Raw genomic sequence first — 12,912 nt, 5'->3', positions numbered from 1 at the left:
TACAAAAATAAATGCATAGGATCGAGTTGGTTTCATATTTGTGAGTTTGCATGCGAACAAAACTTCAGGATTGTGTAGTATTGCATCTGATTTCCTATGAGTTGGCTGTGAGCGTAGGCACACGGAAACCTGCCCTTATGTATAAAGAGCAGGCACAGTGCCTGTCTAAAAGGTCTGGTAAGTGATAATGTGTGTGGATCTGCTTGTTAGTATCACGTTAAGCATTGCTTAATAGAATACTCTTCCATCAAGGCAATCTGTTTTAATGAGGCATGTGATAGAAACAGGATTTTATTCGTTGGTACGATAGAATATTACAGCTATTGGTGTAAAAATCAACACAATTTCTCTGCTGCTTAAGATGTTTGTGTTTTATATACAGTGTGTGTGTATAAAAAGAAGAAACGGTGTTAAAAAGTTGAAAATAAATGGAATCAAAACTATCTGACAACTATAGCTGGTGCCCCGAACTATAATACCAAAAATGTAGTTTTCAGTTTTGATCAAGACACAAATAAGTTCTTTATTTCTTATATACATTAAACAATTTTCCTTTAGATTCAAATAGATTTATCTATTTTCTGATAGTATTGTAACTTGTTTTTTTTTTTTTTTTACAAAATGGTAGATTGCTACTGCTTAATGAAACCCAGTATCTGATTTTTTTTATGAATGAGCAAAGTAATAGACACTGTAAATGACACGTAACAGTTTGTTGATCATGTTAGCAATTAAGTCCAGCTGAAAAAAGAAAAAGTCTGCTTACTTAGGCTAGTCTTACTCTCTGAGGAAGCTCTGGATTCTCCTGCAGATAGTCCAGTAGTGAATAAACAAACTTCTACGCAGTTGCAACAATGAAAAAAAAAAATACGGTTCAGTCATTTAATATTAAACTCTCTCTAGAAATAGTGCAGGTTGTGTAAGTTTACTTTTCAAGCATACTTTTTATTTAATCTAGTTCAATACCAGATGGAAATGATGCGAAGCCTTCGCCACGTAAACATTGATCATCTTCACGTCGGCTGGTACCAGTCCACATACTATGGCTCTTTTGTCACCCGTGCCCTCCTGGACTCCCAGTTCAGTTACCAGCATGCAATTGAGGAGTCTGTAGTTCTCATTTACGGTTAGTATGAGGTTTCCTTTATTATTCTTTTCCCCTCTTAATATTATTACTACTATTTTTGTATTCTGTCTTTTGCCTGTAAGAGTAGCCTGGCAGGCCTTTTCAAGTAAATACCAACCCTGTGTCTACGGCAGCCTCAGCAGCAGCTAAGTCTAGACAGGGTTTCCTTCTTTCTGTTTATTTTTCTTGCTATCAGAGCCCTGATGTGTACGTTTTGGAATGCTGGAGTAGCTGCTTCATTTTTATTCCTTCATCTCCCCTCCCTCGTTGGAGGGGCTGGTGGAACTCGACCAGATGTCTAACAAACCCCGATTGCTAGCGTGTCTGGCTCTGTACGTGACTGACCAATCATGACACGAATTGCCAAGTTTTTTTATACCTCTGACAGAAGCATACAAAACCTGGACTGTTTCTTAGCACAAAGATTTTTTTCTTTTCTGCCTATTTAATGGTGTTTCCTCAAGCTCTCCAGACCAGATGTTCTGTGCTGTATCAGAACCGTAGGCAATTTAACAGCTTTATAGCCTTCCCCCTCCCCAAACACTCACAGTTTGCCATATCTGGCAGACTTGCATATAGTTTCCAGCTGAGAAGTAAATGTAACGTCCTGAGTATCTGTCAGAAAAAATACTAATGAATACGATCAATCTTATGAGCTGCCCCAAAATTGTTTCAGTATGTTAACAATTGGATTACAGTAAAGAACAAGTTGTTAAAGTATACTTATATTGGCTGGAAACATTGCATCATCAGACCTTGATGAATTTTCCACTTGTTTCAGTCTATTTTGGTTTTCATTTTATCACCGATTGCTAAAAGTTTTACTGTGTTAAGTTTCAGACAACATGAATGTTAACACAGCTTTTATTCTAATGTTGGCATGCTTCAGCCGTTATCATGCAGCAAGTGTTAAGCTTCTTTGTCCTAGGAATGTAACAGTTTGTTTAGAAAATTTCCCCCTAAGTTCCGTATAGTGTGTCAAGGCAAAATTAATCGTTCTATATACCGGTTACATTGTTGTGAGTGAAGCACCAGGGCAACTTGATTTGAATTGGCTTATTGCAATTCTAAAATACTTTTTTTTAATAAAATGCTGCTTAACGAATATTTTGATTTACTGCATAATAACTAGAGGGAAAAATATTTATTTAAATGAGGTAGCTCTTACATGAGTTATGTAGATAGTTCACGTGAAGGAAAAAGAAAACGTGAATTAGACTATTAATGGGGAAATAATGTTACAGGTAGAATGGGTCTGTATCCCTCTATGTTCACCAAGATATGTTTATTAATTAGCCTCATTGTATATAGTTCAGCTGTATTTTACATTTCAGTACAATACTCTGTCTTTGGCAATGGTCTCCATTGTGTGTTGTCTGAAATTTAAAATTAGATTTAGATTTTTTGCCTCCTGTTTGTCATTCATATACTGAAATAAAAAGCAGTCTGGGGTTTGTAATAATCTTCCTCCATTTTTGATTACAGATCCTATTAAGACTGCCCAAGGGTCTTTGTCACTAAAGGCATATAGGCTGACTCCCAAGCTGATGGAAGTTTGCAAGGAAAAAGACTTCTCTCCAGAAGCGTAAGTAATTGAGAAGAATGTTTTCTCATAGTTTTACCTGGATTATTTGGTAGGCAGGAAAGTACGTGGGGTGATGAAATCCTGTATTTTTAAAATCTCATGTAATAGCGTGTGCTGGGGAAACTGGATAGATTATGTGTAGTGATATGGTGTGCCAAGAAGGAACGAAAGTCTATCTTTCTGCATTTAAATAAAGGCAGAAGTGGGGGAACTTGGACTAATTTTGGAGATGGCCAGCGGGCCAGCTGTAAGGAACATGGTGAAGGTAGCTGTGTATGGGAACAGAGTCAAAAAAATACTGGGGAGGGGGGGAGAAGGGGAAATAGCTGGTCTGTCTTTGAGCTCTTGTATTCCAGAAGGAAAATTGAACAGGTATTCCAGAATAGATGGTCTTTTATATTTATTCCAAATTAACTCCCCCATGTGGACACAATCTTCTGGAGTAAAAGTAGGATAATTACTCTGTTTCAAAAGAGTAGATGCTTGTAATAGAGGTAGAACTGAGTTGTCTTCTTTTTCCCTGAACAGCTTGGTGTTCAACAATTAAAGCACAAGCACTTGTTAAACTTTATTAGTTGAGGAGAAACTAAATCATTTAATTGTTCTATGTCTAAAGATAACATTTGCATAATGAACAAACAAATCTGGTGCTTAGTCAAAAAAAAAAAGGGCAAATGTTTTTGTTTCAAAATTCCCTATGCATACACAGAAATTAAGGATATATTTGCTTAGAAACGTATATATCATGCCTTTATTTCCAGATTTTATGGAAGGTTGTCAGTATCTACTTTATTGTAAAAGAATCAAAATATTTTATATGTATTTTAAAAAAAATACCAAGTTACATTTTAATATCCATCATAGAATTTAATTGTTCCCAAACATACTATTCTGTCACTCTGATTTTGATCAGTAAAATTATTAATTATTTAGGTATTGGGGAAAATGTTTTACATCGTAGTAGTTACAACTTTAAAGCTATTTCAGTGTCATGTGGTAACTAACTGTTCCCTTCTATTTAAGAAATCCTGATGGTAGGGAAATCAAAAAAGCATTTTGGAAGGGGCAGAGTTAATCCTGTCAGTGCAGTCTTTTGCTGGAGGCTTTTTCATGTAAGTAATGTATTAGCGAGCAAAGCAGCTGCTTGACTTCTGAGAATTTTTGCTAGAGCAGCTTTTCCTAGTTTTTGTAAATGTGAGGTTTTGCCATGCAAATCTTCTCTTACCAAAAGACTCGACTCTTGCTTGATTCTGGAACCCTGAAAATCGGGAGTTTTAATAAAATTGCCTATTTAATGTAGCTGGAGCAACAGTTCAACAAAATGAACAAGGCAGTTACTGGTTATTTTAATAAATATTTTTAACTTGTTTCACAGCTTGAAAAAAGCAAATATTGCTTATGAAAACATGTTTGAAGAAGTGCCCATTGTAATTAAGAATTCATACCTGATCAATGTGATGTTGTGGGAACTGGAAAAGAAATCCGCAGTAGCCGATAGACATGAATTGCTCAGTCTGGCTAGCAGGTAAGTACTTGTTACAATAATGGATGTATTTTTATTCGCTTTCCCAAACCACAGTTTAACACCTTGGGTGAAATCCCAGTCTCATTACAGTCCATGGAAGCTTTGCCTTGACTTTAATAGGGTTAAGACTTTACCCTTCCTATGTTTTTGCTGAAGGAAAGCTGCGTGGTAAAACTATAGCATTAAATTCAAGGACTAAAACCAGTCTGCAGTCTGTATTTACCTGTACTGCTAGAAGTGTATTTCTTTCAGTAGTATATACTTCTTCACATCAAGAAAATACCAGCATTCAGAAAATTAAAGCAACTAAATCTTTTAAATATTCTTTAATAAATTAAGTATTTCTTAGGTAATCCTGTATATGATTTTAATAAAAAATCACATTTGTCCCACTTTAGTTTGCAGGATGCACTTAAAAAAAAATTGTCTGTCTGAAAAACTGGCAAACATGCTCAGTTTGATTTTTATGACAACCAGCATTCATAGTGTCAGAAATCAAGGGTTTTTAGAATGGTCTTCTCATAACTTTATCTAAGAATAACTCTGTTCTTGTAACACTTTGTTCCGAAAGTCTATTTGTGATAATAAGGTAGGCGTGGCCTCTAGCAGTACAATCAGAAATTTGGTGGTACTTAAATCTTACACGATGCTGTATAGTTAATTTGATTATTATTGGGCTGATAAAATAAACCGATGCACAAAATGATGCAGTATCTTGTTGCATAGAAACTGGATTTATTCACTAGTATGTTTTCGGAGCATAACACTTCTTACCTCAAGGTATTATCTGCCAAGGTTCTGATCTCCTCTCTTGACTCTGCCAACTGGATTAGCTGAACACGAGCAACCTCACCACGTAAGGCTGTTGTTAATGGTTCAATATTGCTAGCAGCCCATGTACTGCTAACTCAGGCAGCAGTCTTCCACTCTGTTTCCTTTTCCAGAGCTTATGTGCATGTCTTGAGGTGCCTGATACTCAGAGAATGTGGGCAAGAGAATGGATCTAAGGTTGAATGCTGCCTGGGAATTTACTAATGTCACGGGATATTTAATTAATAATTTTGTTCAGTACAGTTGTTGTGTCTTTGCACCTTGGAATTAATTGATTGGAGAAGTATTTTTGCTGAGGTATCCAAGCTGCCTAACTTCCAGGCTTTATCAGGCTCTTTGTTTTGTCAAAGATCACAAAGCTTTTGCCGTCTGAGGAGAGGGTGGGTGCTAGATGTGGGAGATGAGTGGGCTCTGTCTACCACTTCACTGTCAAAAGGAGGACCATGCTGAGCATGCACCAGGTTTCCAGGTGACAAGACAGTTTTGGACTTGATTGCTCCTGGGCATTTGTTCCTGTTGGGAACAGGAAAGGAAAAGGGTTGGGATTCCCAGTGACCTGGGTCCTAACACAGGCTGCTGCTAGTCGCATAACACAATTCCGGAAATTGAAATGGGTTCGAACAGATCACAAACCACAGGCAAAGTTTTTCATCAGGTTATCTTTTGTAGAACTGTGCTGTACTGCTACCCAGACTCAAGTCAGAAGATAACCATACAGATTACTTTTCTTTCTGGAATGACAGTGTAGGAGTTGTGGCCAGGTACAAAACACGCTTTTGTGTTGGTCCTCGCATCAGAGATGAGAGAGAAAAACATGAGTCCAAGAGAAAAAGGGAACTCTCCCTCATTTGTACTTAGGAATCCTTCTCAACAGGGAAAAAAGGAGAGCTTTTTCTTACTGAATTAAAGTTTCTTTTCAATAGGTGTTTTCTTAGACCAGTGCAACACTGTTGTTGACAATGACACACGTGGAAATGGATTATTGATAAACCTGGTTGAAAGTGCCTTTTCAATTAATTGTTTCTCTGAATTTACACAGTTACTATCCCATATACTGACAGTAATTTCTTCAGCTTGCCAAAGTCTGGAACTTCCTAATAACGGGGAGTTCAACAAATTCATCAGTTTTCAGAATTACTTCTCTTGAACTGACTCTCCTGGCAGCATTCCTTTCTTGCTCACCTGGTCTATTGGAGGAGCTTAAGGTGCTTAGTTTGATTTGAAGCAAGCTAAAGCTTTGGAAATTACACCAGTGGGTTTGTGTGGAGGCTATTGTATGTGTTTTTTTAAAAAATTCCTCCTAGCTGCTTTTAGTTACCACGCAGGTTACCTTCAGTGATATCTTACATTGGTATGACTCAACTGGCAAATTAGAAACATTTTAATGCTCATTTACTCTTGTTAGGGTGACTTACGCTGCCTGCCTAAATATTTAACTCGTTTTTACTTGAATTCAATTACCAAGATTTCTCTATCAAAGAATATATTGCCTGAAGTAGGGGAGTTCAAACCGCTGCTATTATGAAGTTCTTGTTTTCATTTTGTATTTCCTTATTTTTGTCTTCGGATAGTTGTGGCTGGAACATCTCAGATACCAACTTTTTTTTTTTAATGTTGGTACGGGTCTTCTCCACTGAACTTTGCAGCCGCTGTAGGATTAATTGGCAATAACTTTAAGGCTACTTTATTTTAGGGTTTGGGGTGGATTTTTTTTGGTCCTTTGGGAGCATCCCTGAACCTTTTTTAATCTTCTGAAGCAATGGTTTTGGCAATGAAATTATTTACCCATGGTTATTCTCCTCTGGAGTGTTTGTTTCATCAAGATCCTCACATGTTCAGCCACCCACCTTGTCTGAGATCGGAGCTGTACCTATTTGAGGTACTTTGACTGCACCTTAGTACTTCTTCCTTTTGAAGTACGTTTGTGATAATTGTATAGTAGTAGTTTAGTAGTTCACCTTTTGAGCATAAATCTGTGTTTCTCTTCTGAAACGTGAATTGACTGGAATATTCTAGGGAGAGAAGTTAAAGGCAGAAAGCGTACAGCTAGCAAGTAATAGCAAGTAAAGGCCTTTTGCTCAAACTGTTATCCTCCTGCTACCCTTAAGGACCAACATGTCTTGAAGACCTTGGAGTACTGCCAGTCTTTTGATAGAGACTCAAGAATTAAAATCCTGTCAGATAATGTTCCAGATCTTCAGAGAAATAATTACAACCAACTTTCCCATTCTCATCCATCTCTTCCCTATTCTATTGATGATCTAGTTTAAATTAAAAAAAGCTTTTTTGTGGTCTAGCTTCATAATAGGGTTGTTCTATAATATCTCAATTTGTCTCGAGCAATTTTTCTAATAGTGTGCGTCAGTAGAAGTGAACATGTGCTGAACATTGACTGCAGTAACATCTCCATGGCAGATAGATTTCTCAAACATCAGATGCAGTATTTTTGCAAAAGTGACATAAGGAGGGTTACTTTGGCTTTCAAAGGCAATACTAACCTTTATACATTGTACTGCTTATTCAGAAATCTCAGTGTGCTTAACGGATTATTAAGATAATTATGAAAATCTCTAATTTGCAGATGGGGGAAGCTGACACAGAGAGGGTGAATGCGTTGCCCAAAGGCACACATCAAAGTCAGAGTAGAAAAGGGAATGGAACTCGAGACTCCTGACTTACATATCTCATTCAAACAAAATCCTCTTAAAAAGAGCACGGGTTGCGTTCAGGCTGAAATGCCGAGATGTAAACAAGTTCTTCTGCTAAGCGGTGGGAACGTTCCTTAGAAATATTTAATCAAAAAGATGTGCTTTGCCCAGCAGTACCTCTCTAATCCACACAAAGCAGCTCTTCCCAGGAGAAGAAACGCTGTGCAGGGTGGTACCTTTCCCAAAAAGCAGCGACTGAGAGGAGCCTCAGCACGACTGATGGAAAGTGGAAAACGAGAGCAGCAGATACAGCATGTTCTTGGTGCTCGCTGTTCTCATCTTCTTTAGCCAGGGTGCCAGCAAAATAACCAGACCCTCTCACCTACTTTATCTTAGGGTGACTGTGGGTGGTGCTGCAGGGTCATCTTTTTTTTGGATACCTCCAGCTTCAATATTTCCATACTCCAAAATAAGGTCAGTGGATCAGCATGGTTACTGATACCTGAGGCTGTGTACCTCTGCTCCCTCCTGGGCCAGTGCATGTAGGTGGGCTTCTCTAGAAGGGCAAACTGAGGCCCACAGGCCCTGTGTAGAGAAAGCTAAAACTGATGAGCAGGACACGGGAAGCTGAAAACGATGGGAATTGCTGCCTATTTTTTAAGCTTTGGTGTTTGACTTGAGGGCTGTGTTTTGGATGTTTCAGACCTTCAGCAAGTACATCTGAAGTCCTTTCTCAATTAAAGATGCTGAGGGAAATGTGGGCTTCATGTGTAGCTCCACGCTATGAATCCTACAGAAGCGGAGCCAGTTGAGGTTTCAGCCCCCAGCTGCTTGCATCATTCCTCCCCACTACCCCTATTTCATCTATACATCCCTCCCACCCTCAAAGATTTTTATTCTCTCATCTGTTTTGGAGTATGGCTGCACAAATAGCTTTGTGGAATAGTCTGGTGGAAAAAGTCAGGCTCCCACTCTTCTTCCCTTCCAGCCTTTCCCTCAGTCTCTCTCACTCTCTCTCTCTCTTTTTGAAACCCCAACAGAGGGTGTTTTTGCATTTACAGTAGACTATTTCACTGAAACAGTTTAAAGTGTGCCCACGCAAACAGCTGAATCCATACAGCTGAGAGTGCTGTAATCCTTGGGCGAAGGGAGAGGGAGAGGCAGGAAGATGCTGATGCTGGAACCTCTTAAACTGGCTTTGCTGGCAAGAGCAAACCGCACCTTTGCTCTCTTTAAAATGCATCCATAAAGGGAGGCTCTGGTGGTACGAGCATTCCCGCACGCAGAGGGAAGCTTACAGCCAGGTCTTTGAGCCAGATCTGTATCCTAACAGGATGCACTCATGCGGTGAGTGATACACGAGTTGAGTTAATACGTAGGTGATATTTTCTTCCTCATGGAAGCTGGACCATGACACTGCCTAATGCAGTGCTCATCAGCCAGAAGAACAAGAACTGTGACTGCTACATAGGGATTAGGGTAGTACAGTCACAGGTTTCTACTTCTCACCCTCAGAATCATATGACCTTTGATAATCCTTCAATAAGGAATCGGAAGTAATCTGTGTGTCAAGGCCCTTTTTGTTGAAGGGTATTGCGTATAAGGCTGTTACAGAAGTGCACAGCACCAACGATTACTTTGCAGGCCATGTTTTCTAGCCTGTTCTCCCTACAAGAACAAGACTTCCCTTTGACAATTTGTATGTGCGTGCCCCTATTCCTCATTTTTGATGATGTCATCCAAACCACACAGATAATTATCAAATGATAATTTCTGGAAGTTTGATAGGTGACCAGGGATAGGTGATCCCACCTGAAACACATATAGCATGGACATTGTTTTCTCAGCACCAGCTGTTTTGCTTTACAGGTCTGTTACTGGTCACTTCTTGCTAATCTAAATTTAATCTTGATGGAATTGACTCACGAAATCAGCTGACTGAATTGCATCTATTGAAAATGCAGTTTCTGTATGACCAGTGCTGTCAGAACAACTTGTCACATGCATGTGCAGAATTGGTGTCTACCTTTCACTATCACAGAACCTCGTAGGAAAGTTGAGTCTTTATGGTTATGCGAGCAGCAGTTATGTGCACTGCTTTTTTATTGCATTAAAGTGTAGGAGATGGTTAGGTACTGAGTAGTGTGATTATTTTTTTCTTTGAGATTTTCTATAGGAGTGCGGAAGGTAAGGAGATGCCTAAAAGAGCTTTGTGTGTATGGTGAGATTTATGGACTGGAGCAACACAATTTAACCTTCTAAATCTCACCAGAATAAACTTCTGCTAAATAAAAGTTACCTAAACATTGCACCTAGAGATTTTTACAAATTACTTTCTATTTGCTTTTATATATTCTTTAAGTGACAGAATGAAAAAGGGTATCGTATCAAGCACATGAGAACTGAGGAAAAAGCTTGTCCTGTATTTGGAGCATACTTATCACTTCATGTCTCAGTTCACATCTGTTTAAGTTATCTGTTCTTAGCTTTTTGTTTCCCTGGCAATGAGAGCAAACACTATATTACTGCAATGTCTAACAATAACTCCCTGTTACAGTATTCTGCTGTACTAAGCTGGTCCCAGAGAGATTCACATAAAATCATTCTTTGTAACCAGCTATATTTCATACAGACACTATCTGTAAAATAATTACGTATTCCTGATGTCCACATACCCTACAAGGCCATTCATGTGTACCTACATAGGCATTTCTGATAATATCCAGTTCTTAGGCTAACTCGCTATAATATAAACTCTATAAAAACCTGAAAATATGCACACCCATGGCCATGGCAATATTCCACAGTTCTAAATATCATAATACTTGAAATGTTGAACTGAAAGGAAAAAGTACTCTAAGAAGTTTAAAAATAATTATTATAGTGGCGCCTTTCTGCTGTGTGTAGCTGAAGTCCTCGTCACCATTTGCCCCTGTAGTCAACTGAAGGTGTAAAACTCTGGCTTGTAAATAAATTGTACTTGGAAATTACTGATACACCCTTTTGTTGGGTGAGCAGGCAGCTCAGCTAGTGAAATAGCTGTTCCAGTACTTGTAGATGATGATAAGTGTTCTCAGCAGGTATCCTCTAGTGCCTCAGTACATTACCAGTGTCTGTCTACAGCTGAGAATTTTGTGGACTTGGTGAGTAATTTGCACTTGAAAAGGGATGCGTGTAGTATAGCACGTGTGGTTCCCTTTCACATTATGCCCCTATTTCCTACTGGCTCTTCCAGTTAGTTTTCCCAGTCCGTGGGCTATAGGATGGTGGGAATGCATTGTAAAAGGCTTAGGAATCTCAGATCATGTGGAAAAGCAACAACTGAATGATAGGATTGTGACATAGAAGTGCACCAAACAGTTTTTATTTGAAAGAAACTCCACGAATACTAACAGATAGCAGTTGAGGAGAAAAATGGAGTTCAGCTGTTCGAGTCCATGGTCTTCAGCCAAGTAGTACTGGGTAAGGCTTAGATTGGAACCAACGAGCTAGGTTCTGGTCAAAGGGATCAATACAGCACAGTGAGTATCCTTCGTTTTACCGCACTACCCTGTAAACACAATTTAGGATGAATACTGTCTCCATGGGCACCAACCTTAGAAGTTCCAAAACTTAAGACTTGGAAGCTATACCTCTAAGTTCCTGCAGAATACCGAATTGATTGCTAAAAATGGCTACAATAAAAGTCGTTTAACAGACTGCATTTGTCTGGCCAAGGCTGTAGATCGCATAACTGGAACTGGACGCGCCCAGCCTAGCTGCTTCCATCTTGCCTGTGGTATGGAATGTGGAGTTGGCTGGGCTGGATGCAACGCTCCCTCTCAACAGCGAAAATCAAGTGGTGTCTGCTGAACTTCCAGGCGTAGTTTGATAGTTTAGTGAATGTGATAGAGCTCAGAAGAATATTTAACTATCCCTGCTGCAGGCCAGAAATACTGGGGAAAGAAAAAGAAAAACTAACAATAACTTGAAACAAAACATCTCCTGGAACGTCGTTCAGTGTTGCATGTCACCACAAAAGCATCAGACGTTTACTTTTAAACCTTTTACCTGGATCTGTAGTATCAGTGAATTCATGCAAGGCTCTTCATAACTATGAGGTTCATTGCAAAGACCGTTTAAATGTGATAATTGCAATGTGGCAAAGACACTGGAGGAGGAGATGCTGGGTAAGATATCATCATATATATATAAACAAATATAACAAGGAACTGAAAAAAAAAATTGCAAACTTTGCCACTAGTGCAGAAAAGCTTCCCAAGTAACTTGAAATGAATTTTCAATTTCAGTATTTTGTGGTTTTTAATGAATTCAGTTTTTCAGGAATGTTTTTTGTTTCAGTAATCACCTAGGGAAGAGTCTGCAGCTGCTGATGGACAGAGTGGATGAGATGAGCCAAGACATTGTTAAATACAATACCTACCTGAGGAATGTAAGCAAGCAGCAGCAGCAGAAGCACCAGGTTGGTAACAGGGAAAACCTGAATAAAGGGACTTCTTCCAAGGAAGATCGTTTTGAGGAGTGTTATGCGAGACAGTTGGTTTGGGTCTGGATCTAAGCAAGATAAAATTCTTAAAGAAACATGTCCATTAAATACAGTTATAAAACATTATAGCCAGTGGGGAATCATGAAATGGATTCAGTTCTGCTGACACAGTGTGGATTTGCTTGTCTTCGCTATTTTATGTGTTTGTTAGTGATGTATGATAAACAAAATAATTGATAAATGTGCTGTGGACATGAGGATTAGTGGATTAGTAAGTGTACTTCCTGCTCTTTCATCTCAAGTGAAGTGTTCTAAAGCAAACTCTGTTTTAATACCATCACAGTCATGCATCTAGGAGTAAAGAAACAGTCCAGACTGAAAAGACAGCGGACTGTCCTCTTCCCAGCAGTGACATTTCAGTTGTGTTTGTATCAGTAGACAGTGATACTGATCTGGTGATGTTGGCTTTTAATTACTAATACCAAAAGAGCTGTTTAAAATCCCAAAGAATCTGATTAGGGAATACTGAGTGTGGATACCTGCTGTAGGTGGCCCTGCTTGAACGTCAGGGTTGGACCAGATAACCTCCTGAGGTCTCTTCCAGCTTTCAACCATACTGTGATTTTGAGACTCTATTACTTTATTTGCTGTTGCTGCATTTGATAAAGCAGTACTGTGTCTAATTATAGAAGAATGCTGGTAAATTGGAAA

At 38.9% G+C, this 12,912-nt stretch overlaps 1 protein-coding gene across 1 annotated transcript in view; it reads left to right on the top strand.

Moving 5' to 3' along the window:
• Positions 1-12,912, top strand: part of EIF3H (eukaryotic translation initiation factor 3 subunit H) — an 84,061-nt gene that overhangs the window by 66,279 nt on the left and 4,870 nt on the right. Inside the window, exons 3-6 of the mRNA XM_035318205.1 lie at positions 959-1,126; positions 2,612-2,711; positions 4,087-4,236; positions 12,057-12,177. Of these exons, the coding sequence (XP_035174096.1) occupies positions 959-1,126; positions 2,612-2,711; positions 4,087-4,236; positions 12,057-12,177 (539 nt within the window). The remainder of the gene's footprint in view (positions 1-958; positions 1,127-2,611; positions 2,712-4,086; positions 4,237-12,056; positions 12,178-12,912) is intronic.

The sequence above is a fragment of the Oxyura jamaicensis genome, chromosome 2 (assembly GCF_011077185.1).
Source record: "Oxyura jamaicensis isolate SHBP4307 breed ruddy duck chromosome 2, BPBGC_Ojam_1.0, whole genome shotgun sequence".
NCBI classification, from domain to species: Eukaryota; Metazoa; Chordata; class Aves; order Anseriformes; family Anatidae; genus Oxyura; species Oxyura jamaicensis.
The sequence above is the reverse complement of the archived record's forward strand: the minus strand, read 5'-3'. Positions and strand labels throughout refer to the sequence as shown.